Raw genomic sequence first — 27,813 nt, 5'->3', positions numbered from 1 at the left:
CATAAAGCAAATCTGCTGACAGGTGTTGTATTAAATTTTTATATTGCAATGAACCTGTACTCACAACAAACCAAATATACATGTTTCCTTAGATATACACCTGCAACTTGTTAATTCAAGGACCTTTATTAAGGAAGTATAAATTTAGCAACATCTATAGATTTGTAAAACCCTATTAGCTTGCTAGAGAATCTAGAATAAATTCATTTGCAGTCTTATTTGCATGGTTTACAAAGAATTGGAAACTAAGGGTGACTTTTCCCCCCAACGAATGTGCCTGCAGCTAATGCAGTTCTGCAAACAAACCGGTGTGAAGTACCCAGCTCTGAGTTTATAAAGTTGAGAGAGATTTGGGCCCATCTGGAGCTGAGGACATCGCTTACCTGCCAGCTCACTTCTCGCTGAAGTCCTTTTTTCCAGTCTTCTTCCAGCCTGGGGGAGGTCTCATCCATTGCTGATGCTGCCGAACAAGCTGGGTTCGCCAGTGGCTGTTACTCGCTTTCGGTGCCAGCTTTTACCAAAGCAGCTGCACGGGCAGGTCAGGGGCAGACTGTCATGGAGAAAATGCCATGCCAGAGGATGAGGGATCAGCAGGAGGAAGCCACGTGGGAACAAATTCAGGATACATGGGGCTCCCCTGATGGCTGCCAACTGGCCAGGCAGGAGGCCAGCTCAGCCACTGAGCATCCAGAGATTAGAAACAACCAAACTCCAGGGCCAGTGGACAATGGGTCATTCTTATGCTTCTGGCATAAAGGTCATGGAGGGAAGTGAGAAGGCAAGCTCCATGCTCGATGAATATGCATTTTATGTGTGCTCCCCTCATTTCATCCCAGCACACACACACATACACACACACCAGAATTTGCATTGTTCTACAGGATTGCATCAGTGAGATATAGTATCTTTGGAGAAATAAGCTATTTTACATAGGAGCAACACAATGCATGTGAACACATCTCCCTCAACACAATCTGAATCATGCAATAGCCAGCAAACACAAATAGTAACAAACTCTTTTGTGTGAAAACAGACTGATCCTTATCACTGGATCCTGAGGATCTATAGTTCCTGGTTTCCTCCCTATAGAATGTTCGCCAAAGGCACCCAACTTGACCATGGTCTCAACCCTTGTCACAAACCATTCAGTGAAATGATCAGAAACTTCTGTTTAGATGGATTCCTCAATTTGTGGGATTCAAACACAGCAAACTCACCAAATTCTTCCCTGCTTCATTATTGTTTCTCACTCAAAAAGATTCTCTCTCCCGCTGTCCTGGATCAATTACCTCTAGTTTTAAGATATGCATTTGAGGTTACTGTCAATGCCACCTACTTCTTTTCAATTAAAACAGTAGTTCTCAAATTTGCCTGCACAACACAATCAGCGGAAGAGCTTTATAAAAACAGTCACCAGAGAGTCTGGTTTAATTGATCTAGAGTGGGGAGAAGACACTGTTTTGTTTGATTCTACAGAGCACCCAGAATTAGGATCATAAAACTCAGTGTAGAGTATCAACTATGGTTTCTCTAATCTCATGGCTCCCCTGATGACTGAATCCTCATGAACTCACCTGCACACATCCAAGCAATGATGACCCCAAGACAGTGGTGCCATCACCTTGCAAGACAGTCCTGCTCTGTAGTTCCAAGCTTTGTCCCAAAATAAGCTGATCTCCTCCCTACAATTTCCATGACTTCACTCTTGCAGAATTCCATAGGGAATAAAACTCAAGCCTATTCTATAAGACAGAATAGGCTTCAGAGACCCTTCAGATACCCAAAGCTATAGGCCTTCAGTTCTCTGCTAGAGTATCTCACTGTATTTTACTAGTTCCTCCAGCAAACCATGTGAGATGATTTTCAGCAATTCTCCATTCAGTGGCTACACTCAAACAAATCCACTACTTCTAGTGACAGCAACGGCGACATTCCAGAAGCAATGGCTATATTCCCACGACGATCTCCCATAACGCGTACAGCCCAAGTGTTTGGAAAACCCTCCAAGTACCTCCCACCATAAAGATAATGAGAGCGGTCAGCATTTGTTTACTGAGCATGGACCTGGAGGACCAGCACTGTGCTAAGTGCTTTATCAACTTTACTTTGTGTATCTTTTACAAACATTCCATGAAGAGTCACCATCATGCTCCTGATTTACAAGCAAAGACCCCAAGAGGTGCGTAGGTGATTACAGGAGTGACTCAGACCTGACTCCAAAGTCTATGGTTTTGATTCCTGCTTCATGCTACTCTATACCTTCCACGGACACAGCCATAGGTCCCCTTGATGATTACACCTCAATGATAAGTTGTCGCAGTCAGCTAGTACATTGGAAGCTTGCTTCCACCCTCAGATTCTACATAAATATGTTTTGTAGACTGTAAATTGCTTTGCAAATCTAACTTGCCACAGACTATATTTTCCGCCCCACCTCTAGAAAAACAGATCAATGCAAAAAAAAAAAATCTTCCCTTTGCTTGTGTGACCCCATCTTTTATTTAGAATATTCACATGCTTCTTCCAAATTGGGTTAATTTACATGCAAGAGGAAAAAAGAAAAAAGAGGGGGAAAAAAGGTCCAGTAAAATTTCTTGAGACTAGATTCAGTGGAAGCTTCATGAATCAACTGGATTTTCCCCATCTCCTATAAATCCTCACCAACAGGACTCCATAAGGAAAACTGAGAATAATTAGTTATATAATTTCAATCACACCATCTGCAAGGTAGTTGAATCATTATTTATGGAAGGCAATACACAAAGTGGTTGAACATAGTCTTTTTAGTCAAACAGACCTAGGTTTAACTAGCAGGTATATTCTTTTCTAGCTTTATCTCCCTGGGTTGGTAATCCAACCTCTCTGAACCCTGGTTTCCATGCTTATAAAAAGAATGTATTCTCATTTCAATGACGCATACTATTAACTCATCAATATCTCTTCTGTTCATGCCACACAGCAAAATTGAATTTCCTTATACCCCTCAAAATTAGGCATAAACACATGACCTTTTTTAAATATTCATTTTTTACTTATGCATAGAACACGGGTGTAGGCCAGAGGTGCATGGGGTAAGAGGCTTCACCAGAGACAGAGTGGGGAAGAAAAAAGGTGGATCTACTGAAATACACTGCTGACAGGCACAGCAGGGAGACAGGAGAGGTCTGCTGGTCATTTGGGTCACCTTCATGGCCAAGGATCGAACTTGTGCTGCAGAGGCTACTAACGGTTTGACAGTGCTGAGACTTACCCCTACGCCCCACCACGGAGACCCCACATGGCCTGTTTTAGCTAAAGAAATGTAAGAAAAATAATGGTTCTCACTTCCCAGGGGGGAAATTTCATCATAGACTCTTGACACTTCTCTTCCTCTTCCCTTACCACAGCATTCATGAAAGCACATGCTGGTAACACAGGCTAAGCCAAAGCTGACTGGAATGCTAAGCCAACTCGGTTGCCTTGGAGAGTCACCTCCAGCAACAGACATTGTGGGAACAAAAAATAAACACCCAGAGTCGTTTGTTCCCACAACATTACCTACCATGACAATGCTCTTCCTTACTCTACAGCTATTATCAGAATAAAGTAAACCAGCTAGAGCATTTTTCACAAGCATCAAGTCTGCAATATTGTTTTTAATAAATTCCATCACAAGCCCAGTCTGTTTACCTGACCCCCATACAATACTACTTCCTCCTCCCTTTAACAGACTGAGTATTCCCTGCATTAAGAGTGTCAATTTCTATAGATGGTGCAGAAAATCAAATTTTAAAAAGAAAGGGTGAAAGAGTTCAGTTGTATTCATCACTCTGTCTCAGAATGCAAACTCAGAGTAGCATGACTTTAATGCCACTTATCACTTAGCAAGGAAATTAATGAGCAAAATGAAGCATCAAATAATAAATGTAGCTCAGTATGCAATTTGTTACTGATAAAATACATGCCTACAAAATGTAAACATAATGAGAACATACATGAATACAGGAGACTATTGAATAGCAGAGCTCTGATTCAGTATTCTTAAATCAAGCAGTCAGAAAAGAATTAGTTTTGTTTCTGTCTTTATTAAATACTTTCATCAAGGGAAGTTTCAACGATAAGAAATGAAGTGTTAAGGAATAAGTGAATAACACAGTGTCCAGACTGGGGTGGTGACATTTTAAGACACACGGAACCCTGCTCTGGGACCCTACTGGGAGAGTTCACTTTTTTTCATGTTTTTTTTTTTTTTAAATTCAAATGTGAATAATCATCCTGTGTGTGGTGGGTGGAACTGCATCCTCTTAAAAGATACAATGAAGTTCTCACCCCTAAGGCTCAGAATGTGACCTTAGTTGGAAACAGATCTTGACAAAGGCAACCGGGCTAACGCGAAGTCATGACAGCATCCTTTAAAAAAGGGGGGAATGCAAACACAGAATCGTATGAAGGAGAAGGCAGAGGCAGAAACGATGTATCTACATACCAAGCGATGCCAAAGAATAAAAGGAATGCCCTCAAATCATTATTTCTCCCCAGATAAGCAGCACATTAAGAAGCAGCTGACTAATCAGAAATACAATATTAGAGTTCGGAACATTTGCCTCATGGAAAAGTTACATATATATAAATGAAAAAGGAAAAATCTATGCAAAAGACATCAGTCAGATCGTCCTTGATTTTGGAGCCTGTTCTGCAACTGAGAGAATAAAAATGGATTAATATTTCATCTTAGAATCAAAAGACTAGAGAAATCATTTGTCAGGTGAATGAACCCACGTGCATTGTAGCACGTGGCACGTAAATGTTCTGCTCCATGCAAATGTTCAGTCCAGAAGACCCTGAAGGACAGCCAGGGCCGTGAGGACCCTGATGGAAGTCAGCATGGAGCCGGAAATCCCCAGGCATCCCCAGGCAACGATGGTCTTTTCCCCACCAACAGGCTTTTTTGCACACCTGGATTAGGAAGTTTTGTAGCCTTACCACTCATTTTTATTACACATTCTCACTAATTCCATGCTCGATGAAATTTTCCAAGACACTTTTCCACAAACTTTTATTTCTGATTTTGCTTTTTTTTTTTTTAATTGGAAACTGATAGTCTTATGGTCACCTTCAGAAATGTGTTTCACGAAAAATGATCAGGGCGTGCCCAGCCTACCCTTCCAGAGTAGTGCGTTCAAACTCTCATATACAAAGTAAAATCAAAAACAAAGACACCAGAGAAGGTGTCAGAGGAATGTTAAGTCTGAATAGGTGAGAACTTGTCACTCTGCCATTGTATTTCAGAATGGATTGGTTCCCATTATTATTTTGCTGAAATCATCAAAGTTTACCATTCTCTTTGTCAAATACCTACCCTGAGCTACAGCCCTCCACCATAGAACACAGTGAGTAACCGGCTGTGGTCTTCGCCACCCACATAAAATTACTCCCAGGTAGCTGACTTACATGCTAAACAAGATTCATTTATGCTGGATCTTCATCTGGCTTATGCCAGGTGTGCCCAATATCTATAAAATATGTATATCGATAAAATATGAAGTTCCATGGAAAGGGAGCTGCTATTTTCATGAAACTAAAATACCAATATAGAAATGTTGGGTTTTTTTTTCCTTTAATTTCATTTGAAAGGGCAGGAAATCTAAAAACATGCAGGCCCTCTATTTAAATCACTTGCTAGTCGTTGTCATTAAATTCTTCATTCACTTTAAAGAAACTGAAACTGGAATTTGTAGACATTCCTTTAGGGAGCTAGTGTATACAAAAAGCCTCCAGAATTCTACTCTGTGGATCTCAACTTTAAAAAGCCTTGGCTCCCTGGGAAAACTGGTGAATGACCACACACATATGGATTTTCAACAAATTACGTTTTGTGTCTGTATATGATTTATGATTTCCCAACTTAATCAACTTATATACTTAATCAGTCAGCTACCACTTTCAATTATACTGATTATGAAGGCTCCCATGAAATAAAATGGTATACTAAGGATTTTTTTAACTACGTGTAATGAACAAAGACAGAAAGCAATAGACTCCAATATTCAAACCAAGAAACAGAAATCAGTTCAATAAGTAAGTCTACTTATATCACTTAAGTGAAAAACAGCCTGAGTGAACTATAAATATTAACTGTCGTATAAATCTGAGCCACATAGACTACAATTAATTACAATATAGCATTACCATGTCCTTCTATGACTCCATAATAATACCAACTGCCTATAATCAGAAGGATTTAGGAGGCATTTACTGATAGAAATCAGATTATTTCATCCAGAGTGTCTGAACTACGTTGATATGTTTGAGTCCAAAGCAAAATATTGTAATAAAAAACAACAGAGAAGTGAGAACCTCGATTTTTCTCTACCTATGTATCTGTCAATGATTTGAGAAGAATCAAATCTAAGTTCAACCAGGTGAAGACGCTCTATAACCACCCATCACAATTCAATATAAAAATAATATGTTCCTTCCCAGTATGTTTATAGACTGCTCCCAACTTCATGATAGGCTGAATATCAAGAGAACCCAGAATCACGGGGACCGTATGAACAAATGCTGAACACTGCAGAGAAACATTACAAGGACTTTTTTCTTCCAAGAGTTTATGTTAAAGACCATCTCAAACTAGAAATCCCCAGAAATAGAAACAGAGTAGCAGGTAGGATGGAAAATCTAATGAGTAGGATGAATGAGAAATAAGTGTTCCCTTTCCTTCTCTCTTCCTCTAAAAATGTCTTAACAGATGACTGGCTTGAGGCTAAAAATTCCACCAGTCCTACCTTTAAGCTTTAAAACTTTTTGTCACTATCTATGAAATTGCAAATACTCCCAAGAAAGACACCCTAAAGCTTCATCTCAAGATTGGCACAAACTATGTCACAAGTGATTTTCCAATTGTGCATTTGGCTTAGAAGGTGCAATTCCTTGTAATCAGCAAGTTAAAACAGAGAAAAAAGGAGCCCCTCTGAAGAGGAGAAAGGTTGAGAAGAAAGTCAAATGCTCTCAGGCACAAATAAATTTAGGAAACAAGTACTCTGAGAGTCATGAAAATTGACTTTATTAATCATCCATTCCTGTGGTTACCAGACATGGGAGGTTGCAGCTCAAATGGGTGAGTGGGGTCCTTTGTAAGGTAAAAATATTTAAAAACATAAAAATATAATCAAATTTTTATAAGGTTAGTAAATAAAGTTCTAGGTCTTCTAGGGTAAAAGAAAAGTTACTCTATTCTGTTCCAGTTGAAAAGATCACATAAGGGGGTCAATAAAAATTCATGAAATAATCTAAAATTGTATGTATGTACAAAGCAACACGATTGTGATTTATTTAGAGACTTACTCAGCCTGTCATGTACAACACAATGACAGACAGCATTGCTGTACATACGTTTGAACAGTACTGGGAGTAGATCTTAAAAGTTCCCATCACACAAACAAAAATAACACTGACAGTGATGACTGCTAAGTAAACTTCTGACGATCATTTCACCATATACATCAATTCACTATGCTGCATATCTATCCCTCAATAAAAGGTCATCAGTTATATCTCAACAGAAAAAAGAAATCACCCGGGCTGTTCGCGGTGGCGCGACTGGTTGGAGCGAAACACTGCAAACGCTGGCCACTGCCGCAACCACTTCTATGAGAGTTCCATCCCCCGCCTGGAGGTGACCCACAGGGCTGGCAGACACCTCCAACCACCCCCCGCTGCTCCCCTCAGCCGTGTACTTTGTGGATCTGCCTGTTCTGCTCCCCACTCTGTCTCTGGTGAAGCCATTTGCGGCCCCTGCACCTCTGGCCTGTACCCCAGTTCTGTATGCACAAATAAATAAATCTTTAAAAAAAAACTCACCCATCTTTTTGATTAAATACTATTAAAAATTATGCAATTGGTTTCATCTTTGTAGCACATACCTACATCCTCATGACTGTTATAAAATGCAAACTAACATCTTCATGCCAGGGGAGCCTCAGATACATTTGGAGAATTTCAAAATAGGAGGGAAAGAGGACCTGACACTCACTGCTTCTAAAACAGCATCATCTAGGAGCTTGTTAGAAATGCAGAATCTCAGGCCTCCCCTTAGAGCTACAGAATTTCATTTGCATTTTAACAAGGCTGATTCATGAAGTTGAAGAAACAATGGACTAGGGAGACTTACCTTGAAGGTCAATTTGCATAGCAGCTTTATCTTTTGTTTCTTAACTTAGAGAGTAGATTGACAGGGACTTAGAAATTAGTAAATGTTAGAGGAAAGAATTTAACATCCCACCCAGAACCATTTGCTGCTACCTTTCCATGAATGATCACATTTTTCCAAGTTATATAAAGATTTTTCTGAGCATGATCTGGTAGGTGTGAAGGTCAGGCCTCCCACCCTTAAATCACCCCACACCTCAACAGACAGGACTACTCCACTGCTTCCTTCAGAAAAACAGCTGGTGACAAAGGACACCTCTTCTGGACACAGAGATGACTGATTTTGTACAAATCAATACCGAGTGCCACAAAATGTCAGAAAATACCAAACAAGGAGAAAAGAATCAATAGATAACCCTGAAATTAAATGAGTGATGAATAATCTTTACCAACTAAAATACATTAAACCAAGAAAACCAAGTTAAAGTAACATCAAGGATCTGGCTTTAAACCACAAATACATAGTTTATCATTTATACCATAAGCAATGTGTCAGGAGGCAAACATAGCTATCCCCCCCCCCTTTTTTTTATTTAGAACCCAGAAAGCATTATGACAGGAACTACAAAACAAGAGCTGAATTCATACTTTCTAAATTCTGTCTAAACAGCCATCATTCCTTAGGCCCGATGACAAATAAAACACAATCTTCAGATACAGACCATGGACTAACTTAGCAAATGGTGCTCACTCTGATTAACACTTTCGGGGAGGAGGGGGTAGGGAGAGAAAGAAGAATTCTACTATTTAATTCACTTTATTTTACATTTTAAATATGTCTATTAGAACTTCCAAATAAGCTCCAAATGTACAGACAGAGCCACTTTATGTCTGCATTCAAATGCAAATTCCTATTCTGATTCTAAACTGGCATCATCAATAAATCCAGTTCTGTTACAGAAACCAACACAAATGTCTTTTTTCAGTATATTTCTTCATAAGTAAATAGATGCAAAGCTCTTTTCATATCACTTTAGTATTCAGAGTTTAGGCATAAATTAGACCTACTGTGTACCCGCAGCCAGTTGTGATGGAGAAATATAGCATGCCCTTGCCCTCCTGGGAGGAAGATGGCTGTTGAGGAACAAATCCTTTCAGCCACCAGTATCATCTGGGCTCTGAAGAAGAGAAGATGCTTGCCTCAGTCCGGGATTCAGCTACCCAACCCAAGCACCAACAGAGCTCAACACCAAGAGTCCTGCTCACACTGCAGTGTCTTGATGACAATCTTGTCCCAAGTCTTAGTATAAAATCTAGGTGTGAGGGTTTGGTCAGTGGTGTTTTTGATTAAAATAGTTTCTGAAATATCTATGCAGCAATGAGACCACACCAGGAATAATGCTTCACAGTACTCTTCATAAGGTTCTTTTCTTGTTTTTTTGGTCTAAAGACTCATTTCACAATCCAAATATCCATGGACATGGATAAGATGACCACAGAAATACTCCCCTCCTCTGGATACCAATCAAAGCTTTGTACAAAGAGAGAAAACTAACAATACAGCTCCTGTTTCTTTCTGCAATGCAGACCACACTCAGTTCAGTAAAGATGCCAATCATCTTGTGAATGATATATAACAAACTCCTGTCTCTTTGGATTGCTGCCTTTCTTAAAGAGAGGGGCAGGAGGGCTCTTCCTGGTGGCACAACAGGTTAAAGCACCGCATTATGATGCTCTCTAAAACCTCAGCAGCAGGAGTTGGATCCCGCCAGAGAGCTGACCCACATGGCGCAGCAGACCTCTCCTGACCCGCCCGCTGCTCCCCTCAGCAGTGTACTTTGTCAATCTGCCTGTTCTACTCCCCACTCTGTCTCTGGTGAATCCTCTCACCCACCACATCTCTGGCCTATACCTCAGTTCTGTGTGCATAAATAAATAAATCTTAAAAACAAAATAATAGAGGGGGGGGGTGGGAGTAAGAGCTCATAGAACCAAAGAGATTCCAAAACCCTGCTTCTTTAGGAAACTGTGATGAATTTGTGGGGTCTATATTTCTTGGCCTTGGGCAGAAAGTACGCTCTCCCAGACCCTTTTGAGTTTTATGTCTTTGGAAGAAATCCTCCATTATTTCTGGCTGCAGTTTCATCTCTCAGACAGGGATTGTGGGTTTCTCTTGTTTACCAAGGGTGCAGAGGAGGCAGAGAGTGGAAGAACTCTTTTCCAAGAAACATTGCACGAGGAGCATATATGCAAACTATTGCTGTCAATGTACCTTCTCACTGAGAGCCATGATTCACACTCTACTTAAAATAATACCAGGAATCAGAACCATAGACAGCTGAAGAAATCAGATTCATAAGCAAAGGAGTGAATATATCCCTTCAAATAAGTGTTTCTGTACCCTTCAGGTAGACATCTAGGACTGGAATTGTTCAGACCAATTTGTAAGTCTTTGTGAAACCTCCATATTGTTCTGCATAGGGAATGATGTCTACATTTCCTACAGGGTACTTTGGTTCTTTTTTCTCTAGTTTCTCACCAAAAATTGTTGTTTGATGTGGGCCATTCTCACTCATGGCCCTGTCCATGAGTGATGATGACCATGTTTTCATGTGTCTGTGCCCATCTGTGTGTCTTCTTTGAAAAAGGGCCAATGTAGCTTTTCTGCCAATTTCTCAACTGAGTTATTTGTTTTTGCTGAGTTGGAGTACTACTCAGCTATCAAAAGTGTTAAGCTCTTGGGTCCTGCCTGGTGGTGCAGCGGGTTAAAGCACAGCACTAAGAAGCTAAAGCCACTTCAGCACATGTTCAATCCCTGCCCCGGAGGTGACCCACATGGTGCAGCAGACCTCCTGACCTGCCCGCTGCTCCCCTCAGCAGTGGACTTCATCAGTCGACCTGTTCTGCTCTCCACTCTGTCTCTGGCGAATCCTCTCACTGCCCCTGCACCTCTGGCCTGTACCCCAGTTCTGTATGCATAAATAAATAAATCTTTTTAAAAATTGTTAAGCTCCTGCCTTATGTAGCAACATGGATAGAACTGCAGTGGATGATGCTTAGTGAAATAAGTATAAAGGAGAAGGACTAATAGTACAGGATGGTCCCACTTATACGTGGACTACATAAAAACCAAGTACAAGATCAGTAAAGCTAAGTAAAAAAGCTAACCGTTGAAACTGACCGCAAAACATAGCCAGCCAGCAGGCAATGGGCAGATGAGCAGTGGGAGTAAAAGAGGAGGATGCACACCAAACTATAATGGTGGACATGGGTGCTTTGGTGATAGCTGTATTATGACTAAACAATCACACAGGGGGAATCCTACACTTCTAAAACAAACAGCAGTGTAAACTAAAGTTACCTTAATAAAAAGTCCTTTTTAAGAAATGAAATTGGTTATATTTAAGGAAGAAAAAGAAACTAAATTAAGCTAAGCCCTGCCCACCACTCCCCTCCACCCCACAACCAGCTGTTAAGACATCGAACCGGGGACCTGAATCATGTCACCGCTGTCCAAGACTCACAGATCACAATGAACCTCTAAGTCTGCATGGGTAGACATTGAGGCCAGTGGAGGTTCAGTGGCACAGCTGCAATCTTTAAAATATTTCTGTAGGAGATTATCATTATCTCATTCATACGGATAAGGGAATGGAAGCATGAAAAGGTTGAATAATTGTCTCAAGTTCTCATGGCCTTTAAGGACATGTAGCCTGGGAAAATGTGTGATTCCAGGGTCTATTCTATCCATTCCACTCCCAACTGCCTTCCTCGAAACCACAGAGGTCCCCTTGCATCCAGTTGAAGACTCACCAGAGGTATTCTCAAGTCATAGCCCTGATGGTGATAATCTAGAGTCCACCCCCCAAAACGAAAGTGATGGACCCTGAAGATGTGTGGGAAGTGCAGAGGCTTGAAAGACCCAGAAGACAGAGCAGAGCCCACTTGCCCAGATCGCTGGTGCTCGAGCCCTATTTTCTCCTTCTGGGACAATGCATACTCACAAAATTGTTTGCTTTTTAACCGTGTGCTTAATGCCTCTAAAAAGGGGGGGGGGGCGGGTGGTGAGAAAAAGAAGCTTCGTAAGTATATAATGAACCGGAATTATAGCTGCTGCTGGATGCGTGCGTTATTTTTGGCTGAGCATCCTGCACTTCTGGATTCCGATGGTAGAGTGCTGAAGCTGGCGCCGAGAGCTCAGGCTCGCGGCTGTCCCCAAAGGACCCCGAGGAACACAAGAGGAACTATCTCGCAGTCTTCAGCAGGCAGGGGAGGTTTAACATAAATAAACTCCCACTTAACGTTTTCTCCAAAAAGAATCCATTCATTATCTTTATTTCCGACACAGTATTTATGAATTTCCTTTCGGCAGGCCCATCGGGGCAAACGTCACAACTCTGTGGTAAAATATTGTGTGCGTTTCCTTTCCCTAGGAAGATTAAGGCCAATGAATAAAGGAAAGGGGGATGTGGCCCCTATATTTAGCTCTCCTTACAACATCATGTCTCACGGGTATTAAAAATAGACCAAATCACTTGAAGATGTTCTGAAGAATCAAAGGCAGGATAGCTTTCCAAGAGGAAGTTTTAAGTATTTTCTGCTTTCTTACTCGTTGAGATTTTTAAGGAGCAAAAGCATTTCAAGGGGGCTTTCCACTTCCTAGGAGGCCAGGCCATGGTGACTAGTGGGGTTTCAGAACATACTCTGTCTCCGATCCATCACCCCTCGTCTTTGGTTCTTTGTGGCCTGGATTTTAAAGGAAATCTGGGCTGGCCCTTGGCAAAGTGTGTAATAGTCTGTCTAAAGAAATTCTCCTCCGTTAACAACCTCTCTGCCACCTGGACTTCTGATACTCCCAATGTCCCTATCAGAGAGAAATCAGCTCAGGCTCAATTCACTGAACAAATACGAGTTATTTGTGATGTGCCAGGTAATTCCATAAGTGAGTCCAGCAGACAGGGACCATAAGCAACATAATTCTGGGAGGTGACACCTTGTTGGAAGGTATCAAAATGGACACCATGCTGGCGTTAGCATTGGGAACAACGAAGACAATGATGGGGAACTCAAAATACCTCTTCCAAATGTGGAAGAGGTCAGGTATTCATCCAGTGTAATACTTACTCCCAAAAATGTATGTCTGAAAACCCAGAGATTCAGAAAAACCTTTAGAACCCCCCCCAAAAAATTGTCAGTTGAAAAAATTACATAGTACTCAAGAATGTGTCCTCTTTCCAGGCCTATAGCTTGCCAGTTGTCTGTGTGACTTTGGGCAATTGGCTTTCCTTTTGAAGATTCAACTTCATCATCTGTACAATGGGGATCATACACCATTGGACTAATGTGCTGGTCAAACCATGTGAATAGGTAATGTGTGGTTCATGAAAATACTCATTGAATGGATTAATCCATCCCACTAGGAGCTATTTAATTTGGACCATGCTTCTCATCTACACCCACTCTTTTGGTAAAAAGCCTTGAATAAAATAAGGATAGGTAGGATGTGTGGCTTTTGCTGTTGTAAATATCCAGTTTCGACTTCTCTATGGCTCACAACATTTTACATAGGAAGAACCCACCCCATCACTTGTTTGTAATCACCAAAACCTTGAAAAATACTTTTATCATAGAACTTTATTTTAAGTCATTCCCATGTAGCTCCTCATACCTTGGAATTAATCATATAGAGGTTAGTGAAAGGTTGAGGAACATTTTCTAACCTAAGGGAAGAGAATCAAGAGCTTGGGGTGGTTAAAAATGAGGGCACAGAAATAGCAAGATCAAAAGTCAATGGTAGGGAATTGTATGCAGCGCCTCTCAAATTCCGTGCACCCACAAATGCCCTGGGGAGATTATTCAAATGCAGGTTCTGATTCCTTAGATCTGGAGTGGGACCTGAAATTCACAAATTCCCACTGCTATCTACTGCTGGTTCACAGATTGCACAGAGCAAGAGAATGCTACTTCCTTAGGGTTCAGGTACGGTGAGTGGGTGCACCACAGAGCTCTCAGTAGAAGTGCAGAAAGGAGCAAACTTGCAAAAAAACACCATCCAAACAAGATGTCGAGAGCACTGGATGATTTGAGGGGCAGCCAAAGCAAAGATGTAAATACAGCAAGACCCAGTGTCCAAGGGGAAGATTTGGGGAAAGAAGAGGCCAGTGCAGCGCCCCAGTGCATCACTCACACTGACTGTGAGTCACTCACCGCCCTTTAGAATTGTTGATGGCAAACATTTTGGAGACTACTGCGATAAAGGGATGTGCTCAGAGCCATTAACTATGAAGCTCTAACTCATTTCAGCAGCCCGACACAAATTATGCTCCGCACTTGAGAAATAGCTATTGATCACTCCCTTCTCTCTCAAGCCTTCCAATATTCCAGATCAGCACTTCCATTCACTCCCCTCCCCAGGACTTCACACACCTAGTTAGATCCTTCTCAAACCAAACACTATCTCCCGAGACTTGACTCTACTTTCTTCTGGACTTCCCTTGTAGAAAACAAGCCAAGAAAGAAGCCATCTGGAGAGACCTCCTTCCCGTGGACTTTCCAATGTGTCTTATTTTCTCTACTCATTACAGACACAAAGGCAACCAATCAACTGATCTATCATTTCCTGTGTTAGAAGATAAGAAACTAAGAGGTCATGGAAAGGACAGAAGATAGAATTAGCCTTTAAAGAATTAAATCAGCTCCAGGGTGACCTGAATAGTAACACCGCCTTCAAGCATCAGTCAAGAGCATCTTCCCTGGTCTCCTTCTTAACCTCAAGAGAAACTGACAAAGCCTGCAGGTCTTGTGATGAAAATGACTGCAAACCTGGATGTTCCTGGTTCTCCGTCCCTCCCTGTGCCCAGGCCATTTGCCATGCCACTTGCAGTCTTGCCCACTGAGAAATGGAAGCCATCTCCCCAACCCTTCAGATGCGGCTGCTTAGTCTTTTGCTTTTGCTAGCAGATGTGGTAGACGTGATAGTTTGAATGTGTGACCCAAGGCCGGGGTTTTAAAGTGCCGGCTCACTTTTTCCTCTGCCTTTACCAAAAAACAATGCTGAGCCAGCCTGAGACCACTTAAGGCCCAGCCAAAGTTATCCTCTGACCTGCCAATCCCCAGCCGGCCCACCAGCTGGCCCCGACACAGAATGAGCGCAGCTGAAGTCAGCTAAGTCTGGCTTAGAGCAGGAGAACCACAGAGACGAACCTGGACTCATTAGAGATAATAAATAGTGGTGGTTTCAGGCCACTACATTTTGGAGTGCTTAGTGATGCAGCATTATTTGGCAAAAATATAACTGATATAGCTTTCCTTGGAAAAAACATGATAAAAAGCCCAGGTATGCATATAATTCCAACAGGATACTGGCTTTCTACTGACAAAATTATTAATGAGCAGAAATTAATTATAATAATATAATTACATAATTTATAAAATGAAAAAACACATCAGGGAATTGAACAACAAAAACACATCTCTATATTAGTTTACAGTTTTCAAAGGGTTTCATCTATTCATTGACTCTATTAATGTGGGCAAACCTTTTAAGTTCACTAAACTTCAGACTCAATGCAACATTCTTTCTTTTGTGCACTCATTTCTTGAGGACTTTGATGAGCACAGTTGGGAGCTGCGTACTGTGGAAGCTCTGAGGTTGGAGAACATACCAATCCCGACCTCGCAGAGAGCTCATCTAGAAGGGTGGACAAAGGGTACGTACTCACACCTAAAGGTCTTGCCGCCATCTCTACCACTGTAAATCTACCCATTGTCTAAGGTCCAATGGAAGAAGGGGGTCCTTTTATGTCTTCCTAAACCAACCCTTCTCTTCTCTTTACCTAGCCCTACATAAACTTTCTCCTATTTAAAAACACAGCGTGAGAGGTCTAAGGCAGATTCAATCAATAACCTGGGGCTGTCATACAAGTTAAGCTAAAAAAAATGAGATTTATACTCACCAGAATCCGAACACAAGGTGGTGAGTTACGTATGTGACTCTGTAAGCAATCAGGAGTCATGGAAGACTGCTTAGAGAGGCAGTGAAATGGCCACAGCTATCATTGTCGAGGGACCTTAAGCTCTATGTAGGACCACAAGAACCTCATGGTGATGAGTTTCAGAAAGGCTGAACTGGTCAATTGCCGAAGCTTCACAGAGGTAAAATAGAGGGAATAATCCCAATGGGTTTGCCAAGTAGTCTCTGGATTCTTGGAACGGGAGAGTTCAAAAGAACATAAAAGGGAAAGGAATGAGGTGGGTGAGAAATTCAAACTGCCAGTGCCCACCCCAAATATTTCTAGGGAGCAGACAGGTTTGATTGATTGTTTACAAAGAGAATTTAGGGATGCAGAGCATTGGAGGAAAGATTAGAGTCAGCCTCCCACTGATAAATTGTTTTGTTTGGCCTAAAAGACCTAACAAAACCTAGTGTTTCTCAGAAATGCCTCACAGGCTGTTCTGAGGAGAGAAGAGAAGGCTGAGATCTCCAGGGGCCCAGGCTGAGCGGGCAGGATCCAGACTGCTTGCTCCCACTTCAATAAGCTTAATGCCATCTATCTTCCTTATCTACTGGGGTTCCTTGCCAGACTTCATTTGGAAAAAAACAGGGTTCCTTCTATTGATTCTAAAAATAATAACTTGAAAACCAGATGATCTCCATGGTCCATTTTGACTGTAAGATAAAAATACTAAACGCATTATTTTTCAACACTTAGATTATGAGAAAAAATCACCTCCAAGCTCTAGAGCATGTTATAAGGCAGGGAATGTGCTGGATGCCTTCCTTGATCCTCGAGCTGAATGCCACCACATCTCTCTGGAGGACGACTCATAATATTCATTCTGCAGAGAGGAAGGTGGAGGCCCAGGAAGGTCAAATCATGTGCCCAGGATCTCAGTGCCACTCCAGGGCCTGAGCTCTTCCATGATGTCAGAGCACGTCCAGTGTAGCATCCATGTTTATTGGAATGCCCAGAAGTTTGTATAAAGTGAGATATAGAATTTTCAATGTGACATGGCACTCAGATCCTATTAACTAATATACATATTTTTTACATTCCTAAGCACTGTATTAATTTCAGTTACCACTGACAGCCTCTTCGAACTTTTCCCCGGATGGGAAGTATAGGAGTTGTATCATACTTATTAATTGGTTAATGGTATGGCTGAACTGATGGAAACACTGCAGGCTCTGTAGGCAATTTTGTATAATCACATCAGAGACACTGGCTTTATATTATCAATAGTCTTATTTTGAATTTCTAAGACACAAATGGGGTGACTCTGGGAGAATATGCTATTTAACTTAGCAAACAGAAAAGAAAGAGATGGGAAGAGGAAGATTGAAAGAACTGGAAAGAACTGGAAAAAAGAGTAGGAAATTAGAATCTGCAAGTATTAGTGAAAACAGAACCCCAAACGAAAACAATCACTCCACACACACACACACACACACACACACCACACCACAACTGCACATACACATTTACACACCTGCAATTATAAATTAAAATAAATGCCACTTTAGAATGGATATCCATGCAACTGAGAAAGCATTCTTTACCTTTGTTTAAGATGCACTTTAATTTAGAATTTCTAAACTCCTTAATAAACACTGACTGCTAAAATATATACAGAACAAGGTCTTGTCTCGTCCACCCCATTTAAATTTTACCCCCCAAACTCCCACCTTTTCTCTGCTTACTCTTCCTCCACAGCACTTAAGTTTTGCACTACTACGCTCTTTACCTGTTCATGTTCTTATCATCTATCAGAATTTAATTTCTAGGATAAAGAAGAGGAGGTTTGTCACTTATATGGCTTTTCATTCTGTATCTCTAGCGCCGACCAGAATATCTGACTCCTAGGACACATTCAGGTACACGATAAATATTTGTTGAACAAATTAATGTGCTTCTTTGTCATGATATTTATGGAATAAGCTTTTATATCATTTCATTCCCAACCCACCTTATGGCATCTCAAATGTTAAAGTCCCCATCAATTACAAGTCTATTTAGCATTTATGTGGCACTTCATATTTAAAACTCACTGTTTAATTATTGATCCCCATCATCGACCCTGAAAATAGATTCTCAGTAGTAGTGTAACCCAGCCTTATTTCCTTGCTAGGCCCCCACAACAGATGTGAGCCAGGGGGTGAGAAGGAGAAGTAAGTCCAAGGATGTGTGAAAGGAAGAGGGGGAGGTGAGGACATGGAACCCCTGTGGAAACTATATTCCCTGCTTTAAGTTTTCCTCCTTACAAGTGGTGGCACAGGGCCAGAGATCCTCCCCTCCAGCTGTGGCAAAGGGTAGCATCCCCACAGAGGAGGAGAAGAAAGAAGCCTCAGGAGCCTAGAGAAGTGGTGAGGCGTGAGGAGAGGTGGCACCCAGCAACCACCTCCCCACAGGGACCTCTGCCTCTGCTTCTGCCTCTAAAATCTCCATCCTTTTCACAGGTGGTGGCCAGAATGCATCCTTCCATGCATTTTTCTGCTATCTCTCACAGCAAACACTGGCCTGAGCCAGTGCTCTCGTCCAGCCATCTTTTCTACTTTCCTCCTTGACTTGCTCACAAGTCTTAGGCTTAGGTGGGACGATCAGTGGGTCATATTGTGTGTCACAGTGTGTGATGATACAAGTATGATATAAATGGCACCAAATTTTAAACAAAGAGCTCAAGATGCCTATCTTTGCTTCCAAATATCTCACCTCCATGGTTTTTAGGAAGGGGTTGACCTAAATATGAAATCAGTGGATACTGCCATACTGCACCAAGTGCACAAAGTAAAGAAATACCTCAGTTACTTAATTTAGCTTTATGAGACATACAATCTCAGCTTCAAATCGACCAACTCCTCCCCCAGTTCTGCAACAAGCACCAAGAAATTGTTAGGAAACTCATCCACAGGAAATAAGGTCAGATGTTGGTCAAGATAGGTGTTTTCAGACAAAACAAGAAAAACTCAAGTAGGAAATAAGAAGATCATTTTCAAAATACTTGTACAATAATGTTAGGTTGATTCCATAATATTCCTAATGGATCACGCGCAACAAAGAAAACCAGCTTTTCTTTATCTAACCAGAAAAGGCCTAACACTAGACAAGCCTTGGGACATATCCAGTGAATCCAGCATTAAACAAACTCTAAAAAGAAATCATCTTATATGAGCAGTTCAAGAACCCTATGACATCTGCACTAGAGCTATCTTCATTAATGGGAAATTGGAAAGGTTGGTTTAAGGTCCTACAGTTTAAAAGTGGTGAAACTGGGTCTGAAAATTAGACATTCTGACTTTTAAGCTATCATTCTATCTGGTCATTATATATAAAAAATTAAATATCACTATTTCCCACTAACTGACTTTTTTGATAATTTAACAGAAACTTGTTTTAAGGGATTCGGGGAGAAAGCATTACAGGCATTTAATCTTTCCTTGGTGTTACTCTGATATCACACATCTTGTTTGGTGAGATTATTACAAACAGTATTCATTACAATACCATTTGATCGTAGATATTTATTGGATACCTATACATCCTGACTGAGATTCCAACTTGACAGAAGCTGTGGATGGGCCAATGTTATTTCTTCACTATTTTAAACTTTGACATCATTTTGCTAAGCTTTAATCTTATGTTCATGAACATTCTTCATACACACTGAATTCAAAGACATGTTAACTCTACTAACATGCCTAAACTTCAATAGATGCTACGTTATCTACACATCAGCTAGTAAATATATTCTAAGAGATATTTTTTGACATGCATAAATTCACACTGCATGATTCTTCACACAAGAAACATCCAAATAGCTAACTTGCGACCAGACCATTAATAAAGATGCTGTGGAAACAACTTCTAAAGGATGGCAATTAGCTACAATGATTAGACAAAACATGATTTCACAATAAATTAAATTGATATTTAAATGTTAATTGTTATTAGCTCTGTGGTGGCAAGGTACTTCATAAATCCATTATTACTACTATTTAACAGCAATAGTAACAACTACAATAACTCAGCCAAATTTTCCAAGATTGTAATTTGCAGTGCCCCAAAGAAGTTAATTGCATATTTGGGAGGTGGCTTAACTTTTCACAGCACTCGGGATCATTTAATAACAGTTTCTGAAAGAGTTAATTTCCTTCATAAATGCCTCCAGTCCATTTATGAGTTCATATATGAATTTAGGTATTTGAATTTAGATATTAACATACTATATGTCTATATAGATAGCTCTACAGAAACACACTAATTTGAATTTAGTTAGATTAACTCTACCCAAGTAGTCTTCCTCCACTTAAACCCAACTGAAATGGCAACAGATTATGAAGAAGGGGATTAGCAATTCAAATATGAAGTTATTCATGACGCTAGACAAACAAAACAATAAAACCTTGAGAAGAATGAAACCTTTAGTAAGCTTCCCCAGAGGACTCTGAAAAATAAGAAGAGTAGGGCCTCCATGGTGACGCAGAAGTTAAAGACATAGCACCATCAAGTTATCAAGCTATCACCAGCCACAGGGGCATGAGTTCAATCCCTGGCCAGGGAGGTGACCCACGTGGCTCAGCAGACCTCTCCTGTCTCACCCGCTGCTCCCCTCAGCAGTGGATTTCAATAGATCCCCCTGTTGTGGGATCTATTCTGTCTCTGATGAATCCTCTCACCACCTCCCACACCTCTGGCCTACACCCTATTTCTTATATGCATAACCAAATAAAACTGTTTTTAAAAAAAAAGAAAGAAAAGTAGATTGATTTTTGATTTCTAAATGCATATAATGTATCTTTACTGCTTTGTCTAAGTCAGGCATATAACTTGTAGGTCAGAGATGCCAAATGCCAAGTTCCAGGGTTTACAAGTGAGTAGAAGTGAATCAAGCAGAGTCAAGGAAGTTGAGCAGGGTTGTGGGGAGGGATCTTGGCAAATATAAGTGGACAGGCCCTTTTCAAAGCAGTTGGGGTTTCCTCATTCTCTATATTGAAAAGCAGATCCAGCACTTCTTTATCTTTCCATTTTTTGAAGCGAAGTCAATAATCTGAAGTTTTAGCTTTTGAAACATCATAATTTTTACATTGTTCACCCAACAAGATATGCCCACCAACTGGATTTGACCAGCAAAGCCTCAAGCTTGTCCCCCTGCCCTAGTGATTTCTTTCTTCAAGACTAAGCTGGCAGATAGGCCCTTTGTAGATCTCCACCTAAAACTGTTGATGGCATTATGTCTTGGAAATGTAGCCAGGTACAAGGCTGTCTGCTTCCAAGAGGAAAATAAAAAAAGACCACATCAATGCTGTGGCCATTCATCACCGCTAATGTGGCCGATGATTTCTATTTCTTCCCTTGGTTTTTGCTGTAGTGATCCTGCCCTGGATGCATCACTTAGAGTCATTGATGACATAATTCCAATAGCAATCTCATCAAAACCAGCCACCCACTTCATCCACAGATTCAAATGCACTCATTATCAAGTGAGGCAGAAGAACGTCAAGACCCATTTCTGTCCCCATCACCACTCCTTTCTCAGCCAGAGGCCACCCCACCCCAGATGTGTCACTAGCAGCAATAGGAAGCTGGGGTAAGAAAAACTGTCAAGAGAAAATTCCTGAGAAAATCATGGATTGTTTCCAATGAGAGAATTCCAGAAAGGGTCGCGGTGTTTAATATGAGTGTTGGACAGATACCAAACACTCATATTCCCTCTAATTCCTCACCAATTCTCCCACCCCAGACTCCTACATCAGCCATATTTCCTATGTTGAGTTATAATTATATGGGCATGTGTCTAACTTTCTAAATACTTTTACAGAAGACTCTACATTGGATTTAAATTTCTATCCCACAAAGCAATAATTACGTACCTCGTAAGTGGTAGCTATTCTTCAAATGTTTGCTTGGTGAGCCAATGGATGGACAGAAAGAAAGTGAAGAGATGGATGGAGAGAAAGAAACAGGAAGGGCAGATGAGAAAGTCTTCCTTATCTTGCTCCAGAAAGAAAGATCACAAGGGTGACTATCCAAAATCCACCTTACAAATTGCTTTGTGGTCAACAAGGAAGACAAGAAGTGTCAGCATCATTACCTATTTTCACCTTGCATGGAGAACCCTTGATCTTAAAGAACTCATGTCCTGTTCCAATCCTGGCAGTTGAATGCTCACTAGTACTTTTTTTTGGGAGAGGAAGATAGGATCATGTGGCCAAGAACTGGCCAATGAAACTTCAGGAGAAGCTTGCAGGACTGAAGAAGGAGCTTCCTTTCTATGGAAAGAGAGAAAATTAGAACAAGCGTTTCGCACCTGCACTCACAGGCCAATGAGCATGAAAGGGAAAAGGATGCAAACAAACAGGGATAGAAAGAACCTGAATTCCTAAAGACAGAGCTCAACTCATCATGCACAAGCCCCGAGACCACCTTGTTCTCCCGTTCAATAAATAAATACACTTATATCTTACACAACTGTTACTTGGCTGTATCCAGTCTTAGGGTAGAAATAATTCTAAACTCATACAGCCTTTCACCCACCCAGACATGTGGCAATGAGCAACCACAGTCAGGATGATAATGGAGCAGAGAAATTACTGACTGGGTCTGAATGACTTCACCACCCTCCCTGCCACAAGGCAAAGCCTCAGGAAAAAAGTGGATTTTGAACTGCAATGGTTGTCTTTCCCTTTGCTCCATCTCATCAGGCAGCCAAACACTCCAAATGAGTTTCATTCCTGAGACTGACAACTCAGGGCCTCATTCTTTTGTTCCCATTTGCCTCAAATCACAGTCCGCCGGCATGCCTCCTGGACAATATTTACGCAGGGCTGGGTATATGGCTTACATCAGAACAAATAGAACTTCCTAAATTGGGCAATTTGTGAGTCTGCACCTCAAGTTTCACTCATCCCTGATTTGAAATGCACTAAAAGCACATTATTACTGTTTAAGATGCAAACTACTGCCCTGAAAAATATTGCTTTTTACCTGAGGTGAAACAAGATATAAATTAATGATTGGAAGAAGGTAAGGTGCGTGGGTAAATAGAATTCCTTAGAACCATGTGTAGACCATTGTGCTAATATGATGAGGCTCTACTTGCTAGTGGATTAATTACTCTTTTCTTCTAACTTAATTTATTTCATACTTTAAGAAACCAAAATGTCCAGTAGCCGCTATGCTTGTGACAAAGAAACACAATAAAAGCAATTTCTCCAATACAAAAAATAAAGCGTTCCCGGTAATGCATTTTTGAATCCAGCATACCTTCCCCTAATGAGGTTTCAGTGTGCTATAAATAACACTAATGAGACTTTGTCTTGCCCATGTAATATATTTCCTTGATATAGCCTTAGATTCTCTGTGTTGCATGGAAAACTAACAGCCTCAGAAAGAAATGTCGTCCAATAGCACATTAAAACCAAAAGCACAATTAAATATAAATGAATTCAGTAATTTAATTGCACAATTGTCGCTTTAAAAAATTCAGAAGAAAAGTAATGATGTCATTTTTTTAAATCGGTAAATAATAAAAGTGCTTGTGGGGATGGTACAATATTTAAATAAACATTTTTCTGGTAAAGGGTAGGTAGCTAAGACAGTCAGACATGCCTAGGAAAATCCTGTGGCTTGCAAAAAGCTGAATATCTTGGTGGACCTCATTTTGCATGCGTGATACAGAGAGACAAACATCTCAATTTTAATCTTTATTAAAAGTGTGTCCCAGGCTTGGAAGGTTTCTGATTCTGAACATTATCAAGCAGGATTCCCAATATTTCAACTGAAATAGAATGCAATGTTGTGGAGTACCAGCAAGCTCCCGAACCAGCTCCTGCTAAGAGGAAGACTCAGCACAGCTACCAGCAATACAGTCATTTTCATATCCAAGCGATGTAGCTTCTCTGCTGACCAAGTACTAGAAAATCACTAATGGCTATTCGAGAATTCCCTTTTATCTAAAGACTGACCCAACACATCCTCCCTTTGATTGTCCTTCCCGATAAGATCAGAGATGCAAAGCTTTGTCTAAAGGAAGATCTAAAGGAAGGCTTTGGGCTTCACTTTGCATCGATTTTTATTCAATTGCAATCAAGAACATATCCAAGAAATGACTTACTTGATTCCAGCATGATGATGAGGAGAGTTGGGGAGGCTTTATCAATTTAAGTTAGCAATTATCCTGCATTCCAGTTATTGGAACTGATACAAGCAGATGAGAGAAAAGTTCCCAGGCAGCCACCTAAGCAAGCTTTTCAGTTTTGGATGGAGAGCACAACAGCACCTAAGTATTTACTCCTTGGCTTCACAGTCTTCATGCTTGAAATCTACAGTAATCTGTGCATATGATTTTCATTCCTATCCTGATGGCCTTCCCTCTAGTTTACTCCTAGAGTCATTTGCTCACTCATTATTTTAGCAACTATTTATTGCATGTCTCTGTTCCAGGCATGGTGCTAGGCTCTGGGTTTAGATAGATAGTTAATGTCAGGTTCCTGCATTCAGGGCTGACATTGTGGTGTATTTGGGGTCATGGATGATGAACAGTAGGCAAATAAAAAAGATCATCTCTGAAAGAATATATATATATGATATATATGTATGCTAAAGAATATAATAAACATAATAAAAATATGAAAGCGAAGCAAAAGAAACTCAAGTGGGAGGGCTGCCTTTAGCCATGTGGTCCATTGAGGAAGATGTTTCTGGAAGCTGATGACTGAACACATGAGGGACAAGCAGCCAATGCAAACCAGCTTCCAGCAAATGACACCCTGGTAGCAGGAACAGCGTGTGCAAAGACCCAGAGAGGACAACCAGCTGGACAGGTCCAGGCCAGGGAATGTGAAGAAACAGGTCCATGTGATGGTTCCTGTGAAACGACACTGAAACGTACACCTTCAGTCTCCTAGTCCCAACTCTCCCTCACCACTGTCTGCTCCATCTCTCATACACAGTTCTGTACTTGGAACTGTGCTGTTTATCAACGGGTCCTCATCTGGTCTTTACAAAGATAATAACAATAGCAATAACAATAATAATGATGATAATAGATGGCTGGAAGCCTACACAGCAAAGTCAATTAAAAAATCATTAGAAAGAAACTGTTCTAGATTCCTTGGAAAGGATTAAATCTATACTGAGCAAGGGGGTTCCCAGGAGGATTTTTGGATTGATAAAGCAATAATATCCCCACAGACAGAGAGCTCTGCACTTTTCCAAGAAGATCAAATGGCCGGGATTTGGGCTCTGCCAATGCCTCTACCAGCCGCTGGCCTGCCTTCATCTGTGCTCATTCTTTGGTAAAGCAAAGCAGAGGAAAACCCGGGGCTTTCCTCTCAGCCATCACCCTTAAACAGGGGAAGCCATGCACAGTGCCAAAGAGACGGGCCAAGTGCACCCTAATGTCACTGTACATCCATGTTTTTCTGCAGGAACAAGTCCAGCAAGACGAGAAAGAGCAAAAGAAAGAGAGAAGAGAAAGGAAAAACTCCTGCTCCCCCTTTGTAAATTTGTTTGTAACTGGACTTGTAGAGAATAGCTACTGCATGTTTAGCATGTACAGTTTGATCATCTCTCTTACCTCTCAGTGCTAGTGGGCAGACAATCTGTCTGTTTATTAAATTTCAGCAATGCCTATGAAACAGGGTGCCCATGGCTCCCTCCCCCCCAAACAGACTGCCGGCCCCCTCTCTAAATCTCTGCCATTTGGGATGAGGATAACATGAGATGACAGATAGGAGAACACCATGGAACTAAAGAAAGTTCCCTGAAGAGCAAGTCATCATTGCTATTAGTAATAAATAGTCCTGATCAGGAAAGTTGATGGGTGTGGGAAGAATTAGCACCACATCCTGCACAAAGTTTAAGGTATTTCTTAGAGTCAGCACAACAGTCCCACGCAGTTGCACAAGTTGGGCCTCATTTCTAATTCCCAGATCTGCACGGTGCAATCTCTTTGCATGCATCCTCGGAATTCCACAAGACAGGAGCAACAGCTGTGTTAGGCCAACCCATCCTTCATCTCAGCACCTCTCGCTGTAACTCACAAAGCCTGCGAGCACTTGGAAACCACCTCTGACGGTCGGAGGCGGCGTGGCGTCCTGGATTTACAACAAAACCCTGCCTGCAGAAATCTCCCTGTCACCTGCGGGCCACATAAACCATTAGCATCTCAGCCATCGCACTCGGTCAATGAGCTACACGGGCATTTCAAACCCAAGCACTTTGCCTCTATTTATGGGCCAAGTCAGCGACTCCAGCAGCTCTCTGATTTTCTTGTCGGCCTGCCAGAAGAGCAGCTACAAAGAACAGCTGTGTTCCCCACTCTCCAGCAATCTGAACGTTTGAAGAAAAAGAAATCCCCCCCAATGTTAAAAGATGCTGCTCCCCTGGGGGTGTGGTGCTCAGGCGGGGCTTCCCTGACGCTCCCAGAACTTTTAGCCAGGATGCGGCTGGCCTTCTGCTAAACAGAAAAGCAGAATATCATTTTTGTCTAATTGCTCTACGTAGAATTCTCACCAAAGGCAAGCCACAGTGGAATACTATTATTTTTAGAACACTACCCAGTTTGAACATTTCCACGTGATCTCGAGAACCACAATGCTTCTAAATGAACCCTTTCACCCCATTCTCAGAAACAGATCTAGAGATGTGTATCCATACACAAACATACACACGCACACACATATATTAAAATAAGTCCTTTACCATTACAAAAGCTGATAAAAATCTACTCAAAAGTCATAGTCACATCTATTTTTTAAGTATAACATTTCCTCATGGGATATTTAAAGAGTTGATTGGCCCTCCAAAATAGTTTTCTACACTGGTGTAAAAGAATAAATAAAGGTCAACACAATGAAACGTTTTCTAAGTCACTCCTATTTATTAGGAAGTTCGGGATAATAGGTTCCAACCTGAAAAAAAAAATGTCAATGCAATCTAAAAATAACAAAAGGTGCATAACAAATTTGTCCTCATTTTGTTCTTAATAGAAGGTGTTTCTAGTGCATCGGTGAGAATGACCTACCAAACACATCACCTTGTACAGTCAATTTATTCCTTTATCAGCCAGTCACTGGGGAGGGATCTGTTTTGCATTGTCTCAACATAAAATGGAATGCCAAACCTGCCTTCCCTGACAGAGCGAGGGAGGCTCTTCTGTCAGGAAAGCTTTCTAAAAGACAGTTGATCAAAACCAAGAGGAGACACGGGCATTTGCCTCCTCCCAAGCCCAACTGCTGCCCCCAGCCGCTGGCTAACCAGAACTCTCAATTTAAGAGCAGAGAGTCAAGTGCAGAGTTGGCCTGCTCTGGGATCTCGATGCCACTGATTCACCAGAAGTCCTCAGAACATTTCCCCCAAAATTAGCTGTTTCACTAAGGCTGAAATGCCCAGACCTAAGAGACAGGAATGTTCCCTTCCAACTTTTCAACTGTGAAAACTGAAAAGAAGAGACTAAGGGGACTTTGCTGTGTGGTCACTGAATAACCTGCCAGGTGATCCAAGTAACCTATGGGGAGCTCCCCAAGGTAGTCACCTCTTCTTTTGTGCCTCATTTTTTTAAAGATTTATTTATTTGTACAGAACTGGGGTACAGGTCAGAGATGCGGAGGGTGAGAGGATTCACCAGAGACAGAGTGGGGAGCAGAACAGGCAGATCGATGAAGTACACTGCTGAGGGGAGCAG

General features: G+C 41.2%; 1 protein-coding gene across 2 annotated transcripts in view; it reads right to left on the bottom strand.

Annotated features, from left to right (window-relative positions):
* The window catches only part of PPARGC1A (peroxisome proliferator-activated receptor gamma, coactivator 1 alpha), a 640,627-nt gene that overhangs the window by 297,685 nt on the left and 315,129 nt on the right, over nucleotides 1-27,813 (bottom strand). The window contains exon 2 of one of the 2 annotated variants that reach the window (XM_004681370.2): nucleotides 384-550. The exons of the other annotated variant lie outside the window; for it this stretch is intronic. Coding sequence (XP_004681427.1) covers nucleotides 384-452 — 69 coding nt within the window. The 5' untranslated portion in view covers nucleotides 453-550. The remainder of the gene's footprint in view (nucleotides 1-383; nucleotides 551-27,813) is intronic. 2 annotated transcript variants of the gene reach the window in all.

The sequence above is a fragment of the Condylura cristata genome, unplaced genomic scaffold (genome assembly GCF_000260355.1).
Source record: "Condylura cristata isolate star-nosed mole 26May11 unplaced genomic scaffold, ConCri1.0 scaffold00012, whole genome shotgun sequence".
NCBI classification, from domain to species: domain Eukaryota; kingdom Metazoa; phylum Chordata; class Mammalia; order Eulipotyphla; family Talpidae; genus Condylura; species Condylura cristata.
This window is presented reverse-complemented; position numbering and strand designations above follow the sequence as displayed.